General features: G+C 42.0%; 1 protein-coding gene across 1 annotated transcript in view; it reads left to right on the forward strand.

The window, feature by feature from the left end:
* Window positions 1-13,855: 13,855 nt before the first annotated feature.
* LOC126418544 (protein son of sevenless) overlaps window positions 13,856-23,287 on the forward strand; it is a 192,592-nt gene continuing 183,160 nt past the window's right edge. Inside the window, exons 1-4 of the mRNA XM_050085359.1 lie at window positions 13,856-14,236; window positions 14,458-14,715; window positions 14,994-15,077; window positions 15,170-15,250. Coding sequence (XP_049941316.1) covers window positions 14,135-14,236; window positions 14,458-14,715; window positions 14,994-15,077; window positions 15,170-15,250 — 525 coding nt within the window. The 5' untranslated portion in view covers window positions 13,856-14,134. The remainder of the gene's footprint in view (window positions 14,237-14,457; window positions 14,716-14,993; window positions 15,078-15,169; window positions 15,251-23,287) is intronic.

Raw genomic sequence — 23,287 nt, forward strand, 5'->3', positions numbered from 1 at the left:
TATATAGTTCTTTGGTACATCGCTCTTGATAAATACAAATAAGACTATCTTCAGATACGGTTAATGGCGCCTTGCTAGGTCGTAGCCATGGACTTAGCTGAAGGCTATTCTAACAGTCTCTCGGCAAATGAGAGAAAGGCTTCGTCAGTGTAGTCGCTAGCAAAGTCGTCGTACAACTGGGGCGAGTGCTATATCGTCTCTCGAGACCTGCCTTGTGGTGGCGCTCGGTCTGTGATCACACAGTGGCGACACGCGGGTCCGACATGTACTAAATGGACCACGGCCGATTTAAGCTACCACCTAGCAAGTGTGGTGTCTGGCGGTGACACCACATTCCTCCCCCGCAAATCGGCGAACGGTCGTGTTATAAGGCTTCCGCCCGCCGTGGGGAGGACCCCATGTTGACGTATGCGATGAGGTGGGGAGCCTAACAACAGGCGAGGCTGTGCCACCCACACCCGGCCATTCGGTCCGAGGGGAGCTAGGAAACGCCTGAAAACCTAGTCCAGGGTGCACGTCAACATGCGGTGTAGGCGCCCGTAAAGAGACAGGAGGGGCCGAAGGGTCGACCTCCATTGCGTCGGGGTACCCGACGCGCGAAGACGTCATGTGGTCCGGAGCGGGCAAGAGTTCCATGGCGGAGGACAGCTGGTCACGGGAAGCGATCGGCGGCGCGTGACCCAGGGAGGCGCTTGGCGGCTGCAGCGAAGCGTCGAATGCGGGCGGCGCCGGCGGGAGAACAGGCGGCGGCGGCGGCGGCGGCTGCGGCGGCGCGTCGCCATGGGGCAAAATGGAAGGCATCGTCGGTAACACCTGGGGATGAGGCGAGCCAGTAGATGGGTCCCCAGGGCGCTGACCGGACGGCACCGTCGCTGAAAGCAGACGGGGAGCTGCAGAACCCGTGCGACGACAGAGGCGCAGCTGATTGAGATGCCGACACACCTCACCAGAGGCCCCCAAAACCGAATACATCGCGCAGCCGAGGCAGCGAAGAATGCGCCCTGCGAGCCAACGCCGTGAACCGCGATAGTTGCGATAAAATACAACGTCGCCTGGAGCAAAAGCAGGAGTCTGCCGCTGCACAGAAACCTGATGCGGCGGATGCAGCAAAGACATCAAGGTTCGATGAGGACGACCGTGGAGCAACTCAGCCGGCGAGCGACCATCTCGGGGCTGAGAGCGATACGATGACAAAAAGAGCAACAACGCTTCCTCCCGAGAATGCGACTCTTTCAACTTCAACATCTGTGACTTGAAAGTCCGGACCAATCGTTCAGCGGCACCGTTTGACTGAGGCGAAAACGGCGCGGATGTCAGATGTTGAATACCATTGGCCTGGCAGAATGACTGAAATTCTGCGGACATGAATTGTGGGCCATTGTCGGAAACAATAGTCTGCGGATGACCTTCAATGCAAAAGATAGTAGACAACGCTTGGATGGTGGCAGAGGACGTCGTGGAAGACATCCGGACAACAAAAGGAAAATTACTGAAGGCATCTACCAGAACCAACCATCTAGCATTCCAGAATGGACCAGCAAAATCGATGTGCAAGCGTTGCCAAGGGGAAGTGGCTTTTGGCCATGCAAAGACTTTCCGCGGCGGTGCGGATTGGTGTTCGGCACACGCCATGCAAGAAGAACACATATTCGTAATCGCAGCATCGATTCCGAACCAAGTACAGTGCTGACGAGCAAGTTGTTTCGTTCGCACTATACCCCAATGTCCTTGGTGAAGAAGCCGTAAAACAGAGGACTGTAACGAACGTGGGACAACGACTCTGGACTGATCATTATGAGAACGCAACAACAAAACACCACGTCGTACAAAAAGTCTCTCCTTGTGAGCAAAAAATCGGCGAACCAACGGATCCTCGATCCGAGACTTTGACAAAGGCCATTGCGTAGCAACAAAACGCAAAACGGTAGCAAGGACAGGATCAGCAGCTGTGGCTGTAGCTACACGACGAAAATCAATCGGAAACGATGCGACCACTTCATCGGTTTCCGAATCAATGAACATGCAAGCAAGTTCGGAAGAATCGAATGCTTTATCCTCAGCAACAGGCAAACGGGACAACGCATCGGCGTTTCCGTGCTTAGCAGTGGACCGATACAAGATATCGTAGCGGTACTGCGAGAGGAAAATAGACCAGCGAATAATTTCTGCGCTGTACGCGGAGGTACAGGCTTGTTCGGATGGAAAAGCGACGTCAAAGGTTTGTGGTCTGTGATGATGGTTAAGTGACGACCATACAAGAAATCATGGAACTTAGTAACACCAAACACGAGAGCCAAAGCTTCTTTTTCTATCTGTGAATAATTTCTTTGTGCAGACGAGAGCAATTTGGACGCAAAGGCAATAGGGCGATCATGCGAGCCAACTTGTGCGCAATCACAGCACCGATCCCGAAATCCGACGCATCTACCATCAACAAAAGGGGTTTCTGGGGATCGAATGGCGTAAGGCAAGTATTAGAAAGCAACGCCGATTTCAACTGGCGAAAGGCGCGTTCGCATTCCGTCGACCAGACGAACGGAACACCTGTACGGCGTAAGCGAAGAAGCGGAGCTGAAATGGAAGAGGCATTGCGCACATTCACTCACACCTTGTGATGCTAAATCGTGTAATGTTCTTACGACCTCAACACGCAATGCGTGAGGAACATTGCGCGCTCGGAAAAATTTCGCTTGCGCGTTTACTTTCAGTTCCAATTGTGCTTCATAGTTCTTAGCGCAACCAAGACCCGGCGCAAAAATGTCTGCAAATTCTTCACCCATACGAGAAACACTGTTTGAAGGCACAGTCTGATTCACTGATAGGACCTGATTTACAATAGACATGTTAAACAACTGAAATAAATCGAAACCAAACAAGTTCACTGCAGTAGACGAACGAAGAACGTAAAATGATACAGTTTTGTTTGTCCCTTGTATGTTGCAAGAAGAGTGCACTGTCCTAACACAGGGATATTCTGTCCTGAATAACTTTTTAACTGAACATTTGCGGCACGCAACGGAGGTTTGCCCAGTTGTTTGTATGTGTCGTGATTGAGCAAGGAAACTGCAGCTCCGGTATCGAGCTGGAATGGTATGACCTTGCCATTAAAGTCCAAATCTACAAAAAGTTGATTGTCCTGCTGACGACAAGAGCGACTGTCTCGTGCAATTTGAACTGATACAGGTACAGCATCACTTGCTAATGGACGTGATTTCCGGTGACGTCGACGCACAGTATTTGTGGGACGAACACAGTCACTGTTAGAGAAAGTGGCACTGGACGAAGCGGAATTAACTACATGAATGTCCATGGGCGAAGGTCCACGAGCCTGAGTGTCCTTGGTTCGATTCCGGCGCAAAGCAAAGGGCCTGGAATGGTTGTGATTGTCTGATCTGAGCTTTTTCTGGCAAACACTTTGAACATGTCCTTTCTTATTACAGAAAAAGCAAATAGCTTGGCGTGACGGGCAATTGTCACGTGAATGTCTAGTTGCACACCGCGGGCATGATTTCACTGCATTTGTATGCTGGCGCGGCACACCTGGTTTAGAGCGTGGCGGCAGCTGCGCGGACGTGTGCGAGGGCAGTTTAACGGGCCGCGCAGCGCGCCCGGCGGGCCGCTTAATGTTACACACTGCTGGCGAAGTTTCAAAAGATTCCTGAGCAAAGTCAAGCGTGTCTTGTCTATCCAATATGTCTATCACTTGCCGAAGGGAGGGATTAACTAGTTTCAAAATCTGTTCCCGAATGCGAACATCAGAAACGTTCTGTGCAATTGCATCACACACCATAGTATCTGAATAAGGAAGGCCACAGTCACATTCAAACACACAATCCCTAGTGAGGCCTTGCAATGTTGCAATCCACTCCCTATTAGTTTGACCGGCCGTACGTTTGGTACGAAAGAAAGTATACCTTCTTGCAACTATTTCTTTGAAATAGGCGTCCAATGCCGACAAAATTTCTTTGTAGGACAGAGTTGCTACATCGCGTCGGGGAAACAATTTCACTATCACACGGTACGTTTGCACGCCGACACAAGACAATAAGTGAGGCTGCCGCTCGTTACCTTGAATTCTGTAGGTGGCGAGATGAAATCCAAACTGGCGTGACCACTAAGTCCAGGTCTCTTGCTCTGCATCAAAATTGCGAAACGGCGGTGCAACTGCATGTTGTGGCTGCGGTAGCGGCGAAGCGGCGGCTGCCGCATCAGTTTGAATGGCACGTTGACCCTGGACAAGCTGTCCAAGGGCATCCAATAACGCCTGCGTCTGCTGATTCTGCAAGCGATAAAATTCGGACAGTACATCTGGCGAAGCCATGACACAAGTAAATGTAAGCAATTAGAAAGAACACGTTTTTCTCGTCGCCAATGATGTGTTGGTAAATGTGCCAACACCTTGTAGATAGAGGAGGCCGAAATGCACGCTATCTAACGCAGATGGGCGTGAATTCTGGAACAGGATAAGTAGTGAATGGTAGCAAGAAAAGTACATAGCTGCTATACTTAACTTTTATATCGTCCTTTGGTTTACAACGTTCTTGATGAGACATTTCATACGATAACTATCAAACTATGTAAGGCTAATGGCGCCTTGCTAGGTCGTAGCCATTGACTTAGCTGAAGGCTATTCTAACTGTCTCTCGGCAAATGAGAGAAAGGCTTCGTCAGTGTAGTCGCTAGCAAAGTCGTCGTACAACTGGGGCGAGTGCTAGTCCGTATCTCGACCTGCCTTGTGGTGGCGCTCGGTCTGCGATCACACAGTGGCGACACGCGGGTCCGACATGTACTAAATGGACCGCGGCCGATTTAAGCTACCACCTAGCAAGTGTGGTGTCTGGCGGTGACACCACAGAAACATAACTTTTATATTGAACAGAAAGACGTCTACATAATATCTGTTTAAATAAATAATAGGATATTTCAGGCAGATCTGAGAAATGAGCAATTGCATGTGAAAAAGAATATGCGGTGTCAGAAATATTGGGACAGACTATGTCCGAACAGAGCTCAACAGTTGACATTCCGAATGGTCTGTTGGAAACAGCAAGCACCACAGAAGCCGACAAAGTGTATCTCCAGGAACAATGATTTACGTCAAAAATAGTGGTGCAGAAGTGTCGAGACAATGATTAGCTCAAAATGAATAGCAAAATGCCAAATAGAAACTGGGCTGTACAGTTCTTAGGGGAGCACACACCTAAACAGTGATACTATAAAACATGTGTGAAAGTAATGAGAATGACAAATATTAATTACTTTTCTACAAGTTTTATTAAGTGAGTATTTTGTGAGCTGTTGTTATCCTTATCTTTTCATGACCACTCAGCGAGGCGAGATGTCTCAGAGGCTTCCAACCTGAACTTCGCAGCTGGGAGATCTATGCAAGTTTCAACCCTCCCATCTTGCAGCTGATTCACTGACTGGAACGGCAGACAATATGTATCGGCGAGCAAACAACCTGCAGGAAAAAAACATTTGTAACGTTTAGAGTCCGAAAAACAGAATTAAACCATGAACGCAACACAGATTTTGTGACCGCTCGGACTGTCGACGCAGCATCTAATGTCCCAGATGCTTTCCTCCGATAGTTAATTACATTTATTCCTATTGATCCCACTTCCTCCCTCATCCTGATGTACTTTAGAGTTTTGTTTTCCACACCTCCCCGTGCCACATGAACTTTTGATCCTCGACCTAAAACATCTCCCCTTCCTCTGTCTTCACTTATCGCAACATACACACACTCCCATACCTCATCGTTTATTTTCACCCACGTTTCGGTACGTTTTTTAACGTATTTGTGCGTAGTTTTACGTGGATGCACGCGGTTTCACGAATTTTTGTGTATTTTTACGTATCTGTGCGTGTTTTTGCGCATCTATGCGTGTTTCTGCGTGTCGTTGCTTATTCTTTACGCATCTGTACGCGTCTTTTCGCGTAGCCAGCTCTTCTCACAATCATCAACACCTATTTTGGCCATTTCTGAGTCATTCCCTTTTCCTTTGCACCACATCCTGTTTCACAAATGCTGCCTAATCCATGGAATCCCCCCAAACGACCTAACTGTAAAGATTCTTTTCTCTGAATCCCAGCCCTCCTTTCACAATGACCTACACCTTTCCAGTTTCCACCAATCCCTTGTCCTCACAAACCTTGCACTGCAAAATCCTATCTCCATGGCACAGGCATCCCAGAACCGCCCTGCTCCCTCCACAAGGTACTAAAACTCTGTAACCCTTACTCCATGCATCACATCTACGAAATTGAATTCCTGGCTCTCCAGCATGTGGAGGAGCATTCCAGAAACTTCTTTATATATTATCCAACCTGCTGACATCCTACTGCTGCCACAGGGCACCGCAATCCAACCTGTATCATACCCACTGTGTACCTCCTCGTCCCTCCCTGCCTACCTGACTTTTTCAACTTGACACATTCCCCAAAACTACTGATCAACCCTCCACAAAATACAGAGCCAAAACATTCCAGTAACATTGTTGTTAACCTTTCCACCAAAACCCTCAGCTCCACAGATGTTTCAGTCCTATCCAAAGGCCTCAAATTTAGCCCTACACCCATATTCTACCATGCTGGAATTGTCAGAGACCTACTCTCCTTCTCCCACCTCCTGCAATGGAAGCACTTCTTTGCCACCAATCTCTCCAACCTAATTCCAACATTTAACCCTGCCTCTTCCATTTCATACCACCATCCAACTGTGATCCTCGCCCCCTCCCATGTAACAACTTACTAGTCATTCTTCCCTCCAACTTAGCCTCACTATCCTTCCCCAGATTCCTTCCCCAGTAGAAGAAAGAACACCCATATACCACCTCAAAACAAATTCTGACCTAATCATCTTATCTGCAGACTGAGGTTCCTTCACTGTTGTGGTGAATCACAGTGACTACCTGGCAGAAGACCTCTGCCAATCGTCTGACTCCTCCACCTATGAAACTTGCCAGAGTGATCCCATCCCTGAAGTCCAACAAGAACTCCAGTCCCTGATTAAAGCATTAGGCCCTTCCCAGAACATCTCCCCTGAATCCATTTCCCTCCTCACCCCTATGACACCCCACACACCCATCTTCTACAGGCTCCCCAAAATCCACAAACCCAACAGTCCTGGATGCCCCATTGAGGATGGTTCTTGTGCACTCACTGAAAGAGTTTTTGGGCTCATTGACCAACACCTACAACCAATTGCCCTTGATCTAGCCCCTCACATCAAAGACACCAACAACTTTCTTCACTGATTCTCCACCATCCACACCTCTTTACCTTCTGGATCCCTACTTGTCACTGTTGATGCAACATACACCAATATCCCTCATGCCCATGGTCTTACTTCTATTGAACACTACCTTTTCAAACGTCCTTCAGACTCCAGATGCGCTACCTCATTCATCATACACCTTACTAAGTTTATCTGAACCAACAATTACTTCTCATTTGAAGGGAAGGTATATAAACAAATCCACAGCACAGCCATGGGCACCCACGTGGCACCCTCCTATGCCAACTTTTTTATGGGCCTTTTGTAGGAAACCTTCCTAACCCCCCAAAACACCAAATCCCTTCTCTGGTTCAGGTTCATTGATGATCTCTTCATGATCTGGACCCAGGGCCAAGACTCCTTCACAACCTCAACACCTTCTCTCCCATTCGCTTCACATGGTCCTCCTAAACCCAGCGTGCCACCTTCCTTAATGTTGACATCTTCTTCTCTGATAGCTCCATCTGCACCTCTGTCCACATTAAACCCACTAACCAGCAACAGTACCTGCATTTTGACAACTATAATCCCTTTCATACAAAAAAAAATCCCCCATATAGCCTGGCTACCAAGGGAGAGCGTATCTGCAGTGATGAAAACTCCTTTGCTCAGTGTGCGATGGCTCTCGTCAAGCCCTTCACAGACAGTCACTATCCCCCAGACCTAGCTTGCAAACAGATCTTTTCTGCCATTTCCCCTCACAACCCCAATCCTCCAACCACTCCCAAAAACCAGCCACAAAGGAATTTCTCCTTCATAAACCAATACCAGCCTGGACTTGAACAACTGAACCACATCCTTCGTCAGGGGTTTGCTTACTTATCATCGTGGCCTGAAATGAAGGACATCTTACCCGAGATACTTCCCACCACTCCTAAAGTGGTGTCCCAATACCCAATCTCCACAACATCCTAGTCTATACCTATGCCATTCCCAATCCCAAGCCCTTGGCACTAGGATCATATACCTGTGGAAGACCCAGATGCAAAACCAGCTCAATCGCCCTTCCAATCACTTCCTATTCCAGTCATGTCACAGGTTTATCCTACCCCATCAGGAGCTGGGCCAACTGTGAAAGCAGCCATGTCATTTACCAGCTCTGGTGCAATCACTGGACAGATTTTTATATTGGTGTGACTAGCAACCAGCTGTCCACCAAGATGAACGGCCACCGCCAAACAGTGGCCAAGAGTAATGTAGACCACACTGTGACACAACTTTCAGCTGAAATTTGCAGCCCTCTGCCATTGAATCCACCTGTCTTTCCCTGGTCCTCTCATTTTTTGTTCCCTTTTTCCCCAGCTTGCGGTCGTGTGTGCTTGAGGTGTTCATGCTTGTGTGTGTATGTGTGTATGAATGTTGTGTGTATGTGTCTCTCTTTGCTGACGAAGGCTGTGGCTGAAAGCTTCATGTGAGTGTATTTTAATCATGCCCATCAGCAATGTGATGTGTCTTCTTTATGGTAAGTATCAAGCTATCTTTTCCTACATTGTTGATATTCATACCTGGAGTTTCCATTTTTTGAAGTGTACATTAAAAAATACTCATATCTAATTCGCAAAGTTCAAATTGTTCAAATGGCTCTGAGCACTATGGGACTTAACATCTGTGGTCATCAGTCCCCTAGAACTTAGAACTACTTAAACCTAACTAACCTAAGGACATCACACACATCCATGCCCGAGGCAGGATTCGAACCTGCGACCGTAGCAGTCGTGCGGTCCCGTACTGAGCGCCTAGAACTGCTAGACCACCGCGGCCGGCAATTTGCAAAGTACATTGAACCAAACGTGTAATATTGTGTGTGTGTGTGTGTAAGCTTATGTGTTTAGCAGTCTCTTGTTATGCCTGTCTGTGACTCAAGATCTCCGCGTGTGTGATCTCACAGAAAAAACAAAGACATTACATAAACTAGATGGCAAATATTTTGTTTTGGAAAAAGTTTCACATCTCTGGCTAGCAGAGGCGCTGACTTGAAAATGTTTTTTTTTTTTTTGCGGGGGGGTGGGGGGGGGGCTGGAGCAAGAATCATTTTATTAGGTACTACATTTGACAGATAACTTTGCATTTCCATCTACATGTTCGACACTCCAAACCAGTCCTATTTCCAGATGACACCAGTGTATTGATTGAAGGTGGAAATAGAAGGCTCTTAGGCTGCATGCTGAAGTCACAAATGAAAAGATTTCAGAGTGGCTTGTGAGGAATAAACTACTGATTAACCCTTAAAAAAAAGAAAAAAATCCACCACTATACAATTCCACACTCAGCAAAATTAAAAATTCATTAAAACCAAATATTTCTTTGGAAAACCGAAAAATTAAGTGTCACTGAAACAAAATAGCTTTGTTTACTTACAAGACAATCTGAAATGGAATTCCCACATCACATTCTTAAATTCTAAGCTATCTAAAATGACCTATGCAATGAGAATTATATGGAAAACCACAAGTGCTGAAGGAGAGAGGTGTATTTTGCACGCATACTTTCCCTTTTGAGTTATGACATCATATTCTTGGGAAATTCCCCTCACAGCATAACAACTTTCAAGAAACAAAAAAAGACTGTGAGGATAATAAAAAATGAAAACAGCTGAAAATCATGAAAACTACGATTGGCTGGCGACTAGCCCCTACCCCTCGACTCACTGAAACGTCAATCACAAGGTCATTTCAGTCGGAGTATAAGTCAGTAGTGGTAAAAAACAAATACATAAATAAAGTTGAAGAAACATACTTTAATTGTTGATGGCAAATGTACTCCTCCTCAGATCATTCCTGCATATGAACTCGTCACATATGGCAACAAGGTCGAGTTTCATCGATTCATCTTTATGGGCGTTGAGAAGGGCGATGGCATTAAGACGATCCTGCCTCATTATAGAACGAAGATACGTTTTCACCCTCCACAGACAAGAAAACGATCACTCGGCGGTGCAGGACGTTACTGCAATCGTCAGCACTACACGTATGAATTTCACTAGTTCAGGCAGTAGGTCAAACGGGTGGTTTTCCTGTTTTAGGTATTTCACTATGTCATCCAACGAACTAATATTCGCAGAATCACTACTTTGGATAATCTCATGAAACATGCTTGGGTGGAGAAGCAAGCGTTCTTTGTCTATATCTGATTTGTAGAAAGATAAAATATCGAATGAACATTTGTTATCACCAAGAAGAAATTGTTCAATTTGATTTACAAACATGAATGATTGAGTTTTGAACTGTGATTCCAAGAAGCTGATGGATGTATCCATTGTTTCATAATACAATCTTCTATATTTGTCACATACTTCAGTGAATGTTTTTACAGATGAATTGATGGAATGGAGTCATCGTATTTCTTAGGGACTTTTCTTCTACACGGTAATTTTGGGGAATCAACATCCATATCTTGACATTTTGAAGTTACTTCGCCCCAGAATGATTCAAAATTGTTTCTTATAAATTTAATAGAAGTTACAAGAGGTGAAATAATCTCATTGGCCTCTTCTAAGTGTAGGGATTTCCTCTGTAGTGCTATGTTTACGGTATCAGTGTGACCAAACAGCTTTACCAAAAGTGATAACATGAAAAAGAAATCATATGTCTGCATATTAATCAAAAAGCCGTTTGCTTTGGCCCCAGTGTCTGATTGTCATTTCTTGAAACATTTAGAAAAAATTCCTGAAGTTCTGTATAGTTGGACAAAACTGAAGACATTGCCAAGTATCTTATGGCCCACCTTGTAGTGCAGAGTGGTTTCAAATTTTCTGCCTTCAGGTGAGCAAAAAGATCATATCTTTTAGGTGAATCTCTCACAAAATGTATTAAGTCCTTCATAACATTCAATGCATTTCGACATTCTGGAACTGCTTTCACAGAGTCTTGTAATGTTAGATTTAAACAGTGTGCAAGGCAGTGCACAAACATAGCTCTCCTTCCATTTCCATAAACTTTGCCTGGACACCATTATATAATCCGGCCATTTTAACTGAACTGTCAGAGCATTGGCCCCTACAATTAGATGTAGGCAAATCAAATTGTCTTAAAATGTCGATAATAATATCAAACAGAGCCTTAGCTGTGGTACTTTGTATTGAGTGTAGCCCTAAAAAATATTTTTCCATCTCTAGCGAAGCATCAACTAATGTTATACAGATACTAAATTGCTCTTTGGTGGCTATGTCTGTTGTTTTGTCTGCTATTATTGCAAAATACTCTGCACTCTTGATATCCTCCAATAATTTTCTAAGAAGTGTATAACTTAAAATGGCCAAAATTTCGTTTTGCACATCATGGGATGTCCATTTGTAAGTTTCGTGCTGTAGCCATATTAAAAGTAGCTGGTTATCTTCACATCGAGGGCGTAATAAATTGTCAAAGTTACTTGTTTTATCAGTATGCCCACGTACTGCAAGCCCCTGCACTGCTAAATAACGGAGGGAAGATCTCCCATCTGCAGACCTGCTTCATTGTAACTATGTAAGAGCCAAACGAATTTAGAGAAAGCTAGTGGGGGAGGCAAAAAAGAGATACAATGACAGGTTCATTAAAGAGGCTCACAATCCATGCAAACAGCTTGGAATCTGGTAAACGAGTGCAGAAAAAAAGCCCACCTCAGCCTTAAATTTCGGTAGCCCTGACACCTTCAATCAGTACTTTGTTTGGATAGTTAAAGATACTATTAATGAAATACTTGACTCAGGCTTAGTCCCCACAAGTCACATGAGAAACATAACCAGTAGCACTTTTGAAAACTGGAAGGAAGTGCACCCTAAGGATATCGTAAAAATAGTTAAGTCATACAAGAACTCGATCGAAGATATCTATGGTATGTCTTGCACAATGCTGAAGAAAATTATTCTAGAGCTTGCTCAAACATTATCTATAGCAATAAACGAAGGCTTATCCTCTGGTGTCTTCCCAAAATTTCTTTAACTAGCATGCACAGTAGCAATCTACAAAAAAGGTGACCGTGTGAAGTGTCCGCTACAGGCCAATTTCTATCATTCCTATTATAGCTAACGTTATGGAGTCTGTTATGAAACTCCAGTTACAGAATTATTTTGAAGTAAATAAGCTCTTCCTGGAGACAGAGCATGGTTTTCGCAAGGGAAAGTCAACGTTTACGGCAGCACTGGACTTAACCAGAAAAATAAGGCAAGGATTCAAAGACAGAGAAAGTGTGGCACTAACACTCTGTGATCTTAGCAAGGCATTTAACTGCATTTCCCACAAGATACTGCACAATAAATTGAAATGTTACGGTGTCGGAGGTGTTGTTGTGGCAACGTTTCAGTCTTAACAGGAAAACCGGACATAAGTGGTCCATGGAGCAACATCACAAGAACAAAAGCTGGAATGTGGAATACCCCAAGGGTCCATCATAGGGCCTTTCCTGTTTTTTATTTATGCCAATGATATGGGTTATAACAACAATATGTTACAGTTTGCTGATGACACCACCCTTTTTGCCAAAGGAAGAACTGCTGCAGAATCACTCCAAGAAACAGATGTACTCTTCCAAAACATTAAAGAATGGTTCATCAAAAACAAAATGAAAATGAATGAAGGAAAAACAAAACATCTGATATGCATCCTAACAACATCGGATGCCATGATAGTATGGAGGCTGTCAAACTGTTGGGCGTCATGATCGACATGAAACTAACAATGAACGGACACGCAGTGTACACGTGCTTCAAGCTCTCCCGTGTATTATACCTTCTGAGGATGTTAAAATGTGTATTGAGAGACCAATATCTCATAACAGTATATTATGCCCTATTCCATAGCCACATCAATTATGGCCTACTGTTATGGGGACATTCTGCAGGTTGTAAGGATGTGCTAATTCTACAGAAAAAGGCTCTCAGAATAATCACATGAAGCAAAAGACTGGAGCACTGCAGGCCTATATTCAAGCAGTTAGGAATTATGGCAGTCTTCAGGCAGTATGTGTTTTTATGTCTCATCAGCGTGAAAGAAAACCAAGGAGTCTTCAGCATGAGGCAAGACATACACAATCACAATACCCGTAACAAGAGGAGCATCGAAATACCGAGGTGTCGACTGACGGGAACGCAAGACAGCTTTCCAGTGGTTGCCCTAAGGATGTTCAACTCACTGCCTCAAGAAGTGCAATCCCTGCCGCTAGGAACATTCAGAAGGAGAGTAGCACAGGACGTTAAAGAACACCCATTGTACTCCATTGGTGAATTCTTTAATAGTGACCAAAGTGAATAGACAAACAAATATTGTTTCTATTAAGTATAAATGTCTTAATTTTGTGAATATTTTTTAAGTGTATATACGTAATTAATCTTGACGCAGTCTGTACAGTCATGACTGGTAAACGACACAGATCTAGTAATAAAGTAATAATGAATTTTATTGGTATCATATCATATTATCGCTCTTTGGAACAATAAAGTTAAGTTTTTGAAAGAAATTATTATGTTTTTCTTCCTGTGTCTATTTACGGGCCGTAAACTGTTAAATTGACAAATAATCTCTTGAAAAATAAATAAATAAATCTCAAGTTTTCGACCTCTCGATACGCGTAACGAATCGATACGTAGCAAATTGCATATGGCATGCGCTGGTATTGTGGTAGACGTCTGATGGAAAATGTAATGAAATATGGATCTCTCAGGGGATTTGTGGCACTTAAATAAAGCAAGAAATATTCCATGCAGTGCTTGTGTAACGTGATTCACATCTAAATGGCGTGCAAGAAAATATCCCTAATGAAATTCAAGGACGGTGTTATTTCAATGTCAATCTCATCTGTTTCATTTTCGTCATCGGTAAACATGGCGGATAGAAGCCAGTTTTATTCCATCTGAACGAATGTGATTAGTTGTTACCTGAAATGTTTTCGGCGCCCTCAACATCAGAGACGCACAGCTATGATTTCGAGAAAGAAGAAAATGCCGCAAAATGGAAAGGAGTTTTTGTCAATTCACTGCGCAAGGTATTACTTAATTAAGAGACTACATTTGGTGTTGTGTGTAAAGGAAATCTATTTTGTTTCCGAATAAAATAGTGGGATTATATTTTTTGGGTAAATTGTCACGTACTTATCGTGTGTGTATCCCTAGACCAGTGTTTTAATCTGCGACTCTTGTGTAATCAGGTGACATCCATGTAATGTTTTGATTCTTTAAGCGAAAAAGTTTTATTCCCATACCTTAGGTGCTGGAGCAGGTGCATCATTCACTTACGGCGCGTGACGACGCCCTCGACTACGTCGAAAGTCTCATCTTACGATTGTTGGGAATGTTGTGCGCACGCCCCTCCCCCCATACAGTGCAGGATGTGGAGGATAGGGTACGGCGCACCTTCCCAACACCCATTGACAAATGGGCACTGGCCGACGCGAAAGAAGCGTTGGAGCGTGGGAAGAAAAAATGTGTGTTGCCCGTTGACAAGATACATCACATGCTTCAGAAGGTAGGAAGGTTGTTTATGTTTATGAACTTTCCCAGGCAAATTGTTGGGTGTTTCCATCTTACATTCCTATATCACGACAGATTAATTTCCTGCTTCAATGTCATAGTTGACCTATATGTTGGAATAACAACAATAATAATAATAATAATAATGATAACCACACAGACAGACAGACAGACAGACACACACAGAGAGAGAGAGAGAGAGAGAGAGAGAGAGAGAGATTAGAGATGTAATGAAATGTACTTTATTAATTTATCTTTATTTTTGTCACACAGGAAGTTCTACAGTACAAAATTGATTCTCAGGTCTCTCTGTATCTCGCAGCAGTTCTTGAATACATCTCAGCTGATATTTTAAAGGTAAGTTGGCAACTTCATGATTTAGAAGTAGGTAGAGACTGGATAGTATATTGTAAGGTATCTCCTCTTACAGATTTTTTTTTCTTTTTCAGTTGGCTGGGAATTATGTCAAAAATATTCATCATGTTGAAATTTCATGCCAGGATATTAGAGTTGCAATGTGTGCTGACAAGGTATGGATTCAGCAATAGCAAATTCGACCAATACTTTAGTCTTGTGCAGTTAAAATGTGTTATTATGTGTCTTTGTGGAGAGATTGGAGCTCAGTCTTCTTGTAGCTATGTTGTGCACTGTTTTTGAGATATTAACATTAACAACAAGATGATAGGTATCCCTTTTTATTCTCTTAATGAATATTTTGATCTGTACATGCCAATAATTTTTAGTTCGAGTAATCAAATAAATTTAATTACTGGTCATAGAATGTAACTTTGTGATTGAAATATTTGAGACAGCCAAACCTGCCCATCACTTTCTTCTTGACCATGTAAGTTAACATTACATAATAGTGGTGCACTGAAGAAAAACTCTACCTGTGGTTTGATATATTCGAAATTCGTTTCTGACAAGAACCACCATGGCTAATAGTTTTTTTTAGTCACTTGTAAGTTTGTCTTAAAGGTCTCAACACACAAGACAATATTGAAAGCTGTTGTTAAATGCAGTCAAAAAGTCTGTATTGTTGGTTACGTGAAAGGTACTGCTGACTATGAAATGTTCCTGAAATATGAGTTACAGTAAACCACACTGCAGGTTGTTAGTGCTGACACAATGTTGTTCTTGTTAAATCATTTTGTATATGACTCCTCCAGAATGCAAAAACTGTAGTGTGTCCAATTTAATCTGGGAAAGATCTATGCATCTCAGTTGGGTAGCTGGAGCCAACCTAAAATTTCTTTATTATATAGGTATATATTGTATATTGAGGTCACTGGTGTACTAATTAATGAGAAACTGCTTCTTCTAAGCTAGTGCAGACTTCTATGATTCAAATCAATGGTCACTGGGATATTCTGTTAGTCATTTCAGTCAGGCTAAAAAAAAATGTCGGAGCCAAGTTTATAAACATTTCTTGAATATTCTGTGGAAGTGAATATAAGAGCTACATTTATAAGAAAATTGCCTCGATTCTCATTTAGTGTCTTGAACTTGTTCAGGTGACTCTCAGGATGAGTTCTTTGAAAAGGGATTAGCCTTTCAGCCTGATTTAGTTGTATGACTAAACTAATGACAATATCCAGTGAGCTAGCAAATGGGTACAATTAAACCTATGTAGACAAAAAAGAAGAGAGACACTAAGACTTAGGATAGATGTTTTGGAATATAGACCCAAGATAGTGATGTTGACTTACATGATTCTACCAGTGTCTTTAAAAGACCTTTAATATAATGTAGATAGAGCTGATTCTTTTTTTTTAATTTGAAAGATTTCTGCTTTTCAGTTGGTAGAAAATGTTAGCTTACTGTGTGTCCTTCATGAAGATTGCTCTAACATTAGTTTTTTACTGTTAACTGAGTTGTAGATGAAAAGTATAGACAGTGGTAGTTATTTTCTGAAAGCTTGTCACATATTTACATTTAGTGAAGATTTATAATTAAGTTTAAGTGACGGAAATACAGTAATGATTACTTTCTCACCAATTTGACTGAAATGTAAAATTGCCATATTTATAATTCAATACTGATACCAGTGCCACTGTGATTTGGGACTCTTGTAAGCAAATACTACAAACTTTGTAGTTAACTTATTTCGCAAGAAATAATTGCTTTAAATGTTTTGTTTAGTAATTAAGAACAAAAAATGGTGCAAGAAAAAATTGTTGGTTTCACTTAATGTGTATGACGGATTTTCACAGTGAACATCTAATTGCAGTTGGAATAGGCACAGTGTTTATCATCTTCCAAGTTTACTGTTCTTATGAATTACTAAAAGTAATGTATATTCATATTGTTCTCCTTTACTCCTTTGAATAATATGTGTGCTTTTCAGTTTCACATTATTTGCTGGTGCCAGTCTGTCCCAACTCATGCCATTTAGAGGAACCAGTTCAGAAACTTTTATATTTAGTGAATATGTCTCCCCATTGCCTAAGTGCCAGTGTTATCCCATTTTCCAAATTGGGTACATCAGATCCTTTGTGACAGAAATAAGCATCATGTGTGCAGATAATGGGTCTTTTATAAATTGTGCTTTAGTGCATGTCTTTAGCAGTCGTGTGTGAATAAATGGGAAATCTAGAACACTGGCAGTGCCTTTTCAATATGTATCTTGTGAAGCAATATCAGCAGCACGTACCATGAGCAGATAACGAGGGATTTCAGCAACAGCTGGCAGCAAGCATCAGGCAGACACCATATTTTGCACCAGTGAGTTGAACTAATTATATCCTCCCCTGATACTAAAATTATTACTTCGTGTGCAATATTTACAAAACAATGATCACATTCCAAAGATATGGAACATGTCATAGCAATAAATAGTACAACTGGGGCATGTGATTTACAGCCAGAATTATGATACAAAGTAATGTGCAATGTATGAACCTCTTGATCACTGCCTGTAAGTGCATGTGAGTTGCTTATCATTACGTGACATTCACGTATCCACAATTAAATGATCACCTTCTATCAAAACAGTAAAGAGAAATACCAAAACTCTGTGGCAGCTGCGTCATATGGCACACCTTCACTATAGAGTGTAACCACAGATAATCGGCGAGGAATGTTGAAATGTATTATCACTTTTCTTTGTCGTTGCATTGCTCACATATATTATGTAGAGGGAAAGTGCCCTGCCGTGCATTTGAACCCGTGTTGTGTTATGTATTGTACTGTTTTACGCGCTGGTGACATTGTATTTGAGGGGTGGCCGTAATAGAGAGACCCAACAATGTATTTAATTAATTCAGACCTTTCTTGAAACTTATTTTACTTGTACGAAAAACGTGAAATTTTAAGTTTAGTGTGGGAATTTGGGACTGTAAATTCCGTGTTGAGGAAGAGAAAAACCTGAAACACCTGTTGCCTTATAGTGTATTAGACATTGAAACAAGTCTTCATTTTACATTATGTTAATGAATATGGTAGTTAATGGTACATTTTGTTTATGTGTAATTTGTAATTGCATATTTAAACACTGGCGCTCTTCACCATTACTAATTTTCTAGTTTGGAACTAAAATTGACATGGATTAATGTCAGCTAATTGGATTTGTTTATGTGTCTAGGTTGACAGGTATGTCAGTGAAAATAATCAATGTTTGAAACTATAATATAATTGGTTTGATAAAAGTATCTACTCACTAGGTATCTGCAGGAGAAAATGTACACAAATAATATTAAAATGTGCTAGCTTTTGGAGCCAGTAGCTCCTTCTTCTGGCAGAATGGTTGAAGGGGAAGGAAGAGGGGTGAAGCAAAAGGATTGGTGAGGTTTAGGAAATGGGGAGAGTTCAGAAAATTAATCCTTTGAGATGTTGAAACTTGGTAACAACCAAGACAGAGATTACTGAAAGAACGGCATGCAAAAGTCAATAAGAGCTGAAAGCTAAGTGTGTTACACATGATATCCAGGTAGTGATTGTGTTGGGGAGGGTCATAAAATAAAAGGGGAATGAAGAAAAGGAATAATTACTGAAAACAAATGCTGAGACCACAGAAATTAAAACAAATGCTGAGACCACAAAAATTAATGTAAATTAAGGCCACGCAGGTGGTGAGGACCAACTGCATGTTGTAACACCAGTGCCCATAAGTGGAGTTTGGAGAAACTGCTGTCGGGAGGGGAATCTGGATGGCTCTGGGGATGAAACAAGCACAGGGGTCATAATTGTTGTATTGATCTTCCCTCGATTTCGCTTACCATACGTCTGGGATTAGCCTGGACATTCCTAGTTTTTTTAAAGCTGTACACAGTTAGAGAATTTTATGAAGGGAAAGCATTTTTTTTTAAAAATTTAGACCTACATGTTCAAAACTTCGCAATTTTTACAAAGCCAACTACTAACTGCAAAGCCAGGCAAGAATTCACCTCAAAAAGCTGTCTTATCCTTTTTATCACTTCAACTGTGGTGTTTCCATCCGTGCCCCACTCCAGTTCCCGAAACGGTCGAATCAGCCACCACTCCTCTCCTACAAAATGAAATTGGCCAACCCTCTTAAAATCCCACAGCCTTCACCACTGTCTCTCAGAGCAGTGGCAACTCACAATCACAAGAACCAGTTACAACATTACAGTGTTCTCAACCTCTCACATAGGGACCAGTGCCCTATTGAATTATCTGTATTATCCAACGGCCTCACTTTCAGCTCTGAGACAGCATTTCACCATGCTACTTTCATTAATGACCTACTTTCCTTCACACATAATGTCAACTGGAAGTATCACTTTGCAACCCAATCTCAAAACCTTCTCAACACTGAACCTGGCATTGAACCATGCCTTCAACAATTCTGACAACAATCCCAATTTGATCCACCACCACTACATCAGTCATCACTAAAAAAATCTAACATCCAGCATTGCTTTACCACCCTTTCTCAGGTTCCTACATGATTCTAACCCATTGTCTACAGAATTCCAAGCTCTCCATTACCTAAATACCGATGACACCGTCATCCTCCCTGCATTCAAGCAATCTACCACCTTGGTACTTGGTCAGCAAGACTATGTAGGCCAGGATCTATGCCAGTTGTCTGACAAGTCTGCATACAGCATCTGCAATCAAGATCCAGTCCCAGTGATACGAACCGACATACAGTCCTCCCTAAATGCATCGGGCCCCTCTCAGCGACCAACACCTCAATCAACAGAACTTCTTAAACCATCCAAAAAACATATTCCCACCTTTGACCTTCTTCTTAGGAACCACAAATCCAATCACCCTGGCTTTCCCATAGTTGCTGGCGTCAAGGCACCAAATAAATGAACTTATATCTGCCTTAGCTGCTTAGTGCGTGCAAATACTCCACTCCTATATTTAAAGACACCACCCATTTCCTAGTTCATCTGAAATCTGTCCCCGTTTCACTCTCACCGTATGTTTTGATTGTCACCAGTGGTGCCACCTCCCTCTATATAAAAATCCCCCCCTGTACCTCAACCAGCATTGACCTGCTTCTGAACCTATGATATCCTTCCTGCTCATATTCAACTTTATACTTATGAATGACTCCTTATCTTTGAGAGTTACACATACAAACAGATCAGGAATATGGCCTTGGGAAGCAGGATGGCTCCCTCTTATGACAACCTTTTTATGAGTCGCTCAGAGGAGGGATTTCTAGGATCCATAACTTTTCAGCCCCAGGTTTGGTTTAGACACAGTGATATCTTTCCCATGTGGACTCGTAGTAAGGCTGATCTGTTAAAATTCTTGGAATCTCTAAATACGGTTTCCCAGTTAAATTTCGTATGATCCTATTCTGAATTCCATGACACTTTCCTTGATGTTGATGTCATCGTCCCTGAGAGTCAGCTACATGCTTCTGTTCACATTAAACCTACTAACAACCAACAGTACGTACATTTTCACAGTTGCCGTCCTTCCCACATGAAATTTTCCCTTCCATACAGCCTTGGCATTCAAGCCAAATTTATTTGTTCAGAGGCAGACTTTTTATAGCAATATTTCCCCATCACCACCTCAGCTTTTGCTGGACATACGTATCCCACCAGCCTAGTTCAAAAACAGATTTCCTGGACCATCACATTCAATCCTGGTATTGCTAATCCATTCAAAAAATAACAATTTACGAGTACATGTCTTATAACTTAATACTATTGTGGTCTTGAATGTATTAATGAGCTACTTCCGCAAGTATACGGCTTCCTAAAATCATGCCCTGAAATGAAGTCCATTCTGTCTGACCCTTTGTATGCTACCTTTAGAATAGCTATTCTCTGCCCTTCCAATCTCCACAATATTCTGGTCAGATTCTATGCTCCTTTTGCATCCTTTTTTCTACCCTCTGGATCCTACTCCCATGACCTTCCCTGCAGTAAGACTTAGGCAGTGTGCCCTCCTGCCACCACTTACACCAGCCCTGTAACTGGCACAACATATACTATTAAAGATAGACGTATTGTATTTTTTTTGGGTCCAACCCAAGACATGCCTTTGAAGTTACTTAAAAGCCTTAACAGTATACTGAAATATTAAACTTTACATAATTTGTTTACAATATGGGCTGAACAACCAATTCTTAAAATAGTTCTATCAAAATAACAATAATCACTTTAAACTTTGTTAAACACATTTTCATTCCCCTTTCTCCACAAACCAAAATTAGTGTTATCAGCTGTGTAACAAACAAATTTTTCATCAAGTTTGTATTTTTTTACACACTTCAAAAGCTATTGAGTTAAAATTTGAGCAGTTTACCTGAAGCTTCATTGAAATTCAGAAGGTTAACTTTAATTGCCTCCTGCACACTGAAACATCTAACAACAATGGGACCAAGTTTTACTTTGCATTTGTTTGAGCAACCATTGTTACTGTTACATACTTAATGTTTTTCAAAGCATGCAATACATTATCAAATATAAATGGTGAAGTAATGTTAAACAGGTGTGGCTGACTGGTTCTAGGCACTTCAGTCTGGAACTGCGTGACTGCTACGGTCGCAGGTTCGAATCCTGCATCGGGCGTGGATGTGTGTGATGTCCTTAGGTTAGGTTAGGTTTAAGTAGTCTAAGTTCTAGGAGGCAATGACCTCAGATGCTAAGTCCTGTAGTGCTCGGAGCCATTTGAACCATTTAACATTTACAACAACTGCCTAAGTCTTGGTTCTAACAGTTGAAATTTTTGGCTCATATACCTTTGTAACTAGCAGTGTGCAGTGTGGTATGAAAACATTTTCTTTAGGTGCCCCCTCCAGATCACAGTTCCCATCTTTGTCTTTAAAAAAATCTCTTATGTTTGATGAAGCAGTCACATTAACAGTACTCCTATGTTTAGCTGAGGAGACAAAAAATGAATGGAGAGAAAATGATGAAAAATGTACATTTAGATGAGTTGCATCACACACGAAAACAACAAATACATTGCTCCTGCTTTGGTGACAAATGTTTAACAGTGAGTGAAAAGTTGTAGCAGAACCGGTAGGCACGTTTCCCCAGAGAGAACGTAAGAGAGTGGTGGTGGTTGATGTGACTATTTAGGGAGCTGGAGTGGGGCAGGAATGGAAACACCACAGTTGAAATGGTAAAGATGGTAAGACAGCTTTTTGAGGTGAAATCTGGCCTGGTGTTGCAGTTTGTAGTTGGCTTTGTGAATATCACCACCTAAGGAAACATGAGGTGCAGAGAGCTGTAGTAAGTTAAAGGGGGAGTGGAGATTGCTGGACAATGTATATAGGCACAGATATCTGCGTAAGTGCAGGAGATTGCTCGCAGTGTTTGAAACCGTAGAAGGGGCTAGTGAAGAGTGGGATTACATCCAGAAATTGGGACTTTCAAATTTGTAACTGGCACAACTGGGTGTAACTCCCAGGAACAAGCAGGTTGGAGAGAGGGAAGGAGGCAGACAGACTAGCAGGCAGGCTTTTGTTAATATTCGACAGGATGACACAAGCAATATATAAAAAAGTGAGAGAAATAAAACTCAGTCCTTTAATGGTTTGCATCACAGGGTTACATGGAAAGTGATGCAATTATTAACAAAAATTCTGAAGCTTGCCAAACCTTTTGTCCAGTGTTTAATGTATGTTATGATATTGTTTCATTCCCAAAGATGCTCCATATACCATTTTGATGCATTCGAGAGGCGAAGCTCTTCATCAAACTAATGTCACTACCTAGACATTCTTTATAGTGCATCAGATTTTCTTAGTTTACCTTCAGGCATCATAGTTGTTAATCCTGCATCTTCCTTGACCTCAGTCCACATAGACAAATATTTAACCCCTTAATACCTGAACAAATTTCTTCATGGAAGAAAAAGATTAAATATTATGTCACTATAGAAGCACCTGAAACACTCAGATGACAGCACGTGTCAGAAGCATTAGTAGCTCCATTTAGAATCTGCACCTACCGGCACCGGTACTCAAAAACGATTACCCTTTCACATACTAATCTTGTTGTTATGATGCGAATTTGTGACATCCGGCATTAAGGGGTTAAACAAATTTACTGAAAGTTGGAACCATAATGGCCTATGAAGAACCTTAAGAGTTTGAACTGAAATTTCCACTCATCACTTGAATTTTC

This window comes from Schistocerca serialis, chromosome 9, assembly GCF_023864345.2.
Source record: "Schistocerca serialis cubense isolate TAMUIC-IGC-003099 chromosome 9, iqSchSeri2.2, whole genome shotgun sequence".
Lineage (NCBI taxonomy): Eukaryota > Metazoa > Arthropoda > Insecta > Orthoptera > Acrididae > Schistocerca > Schistocerca serialis.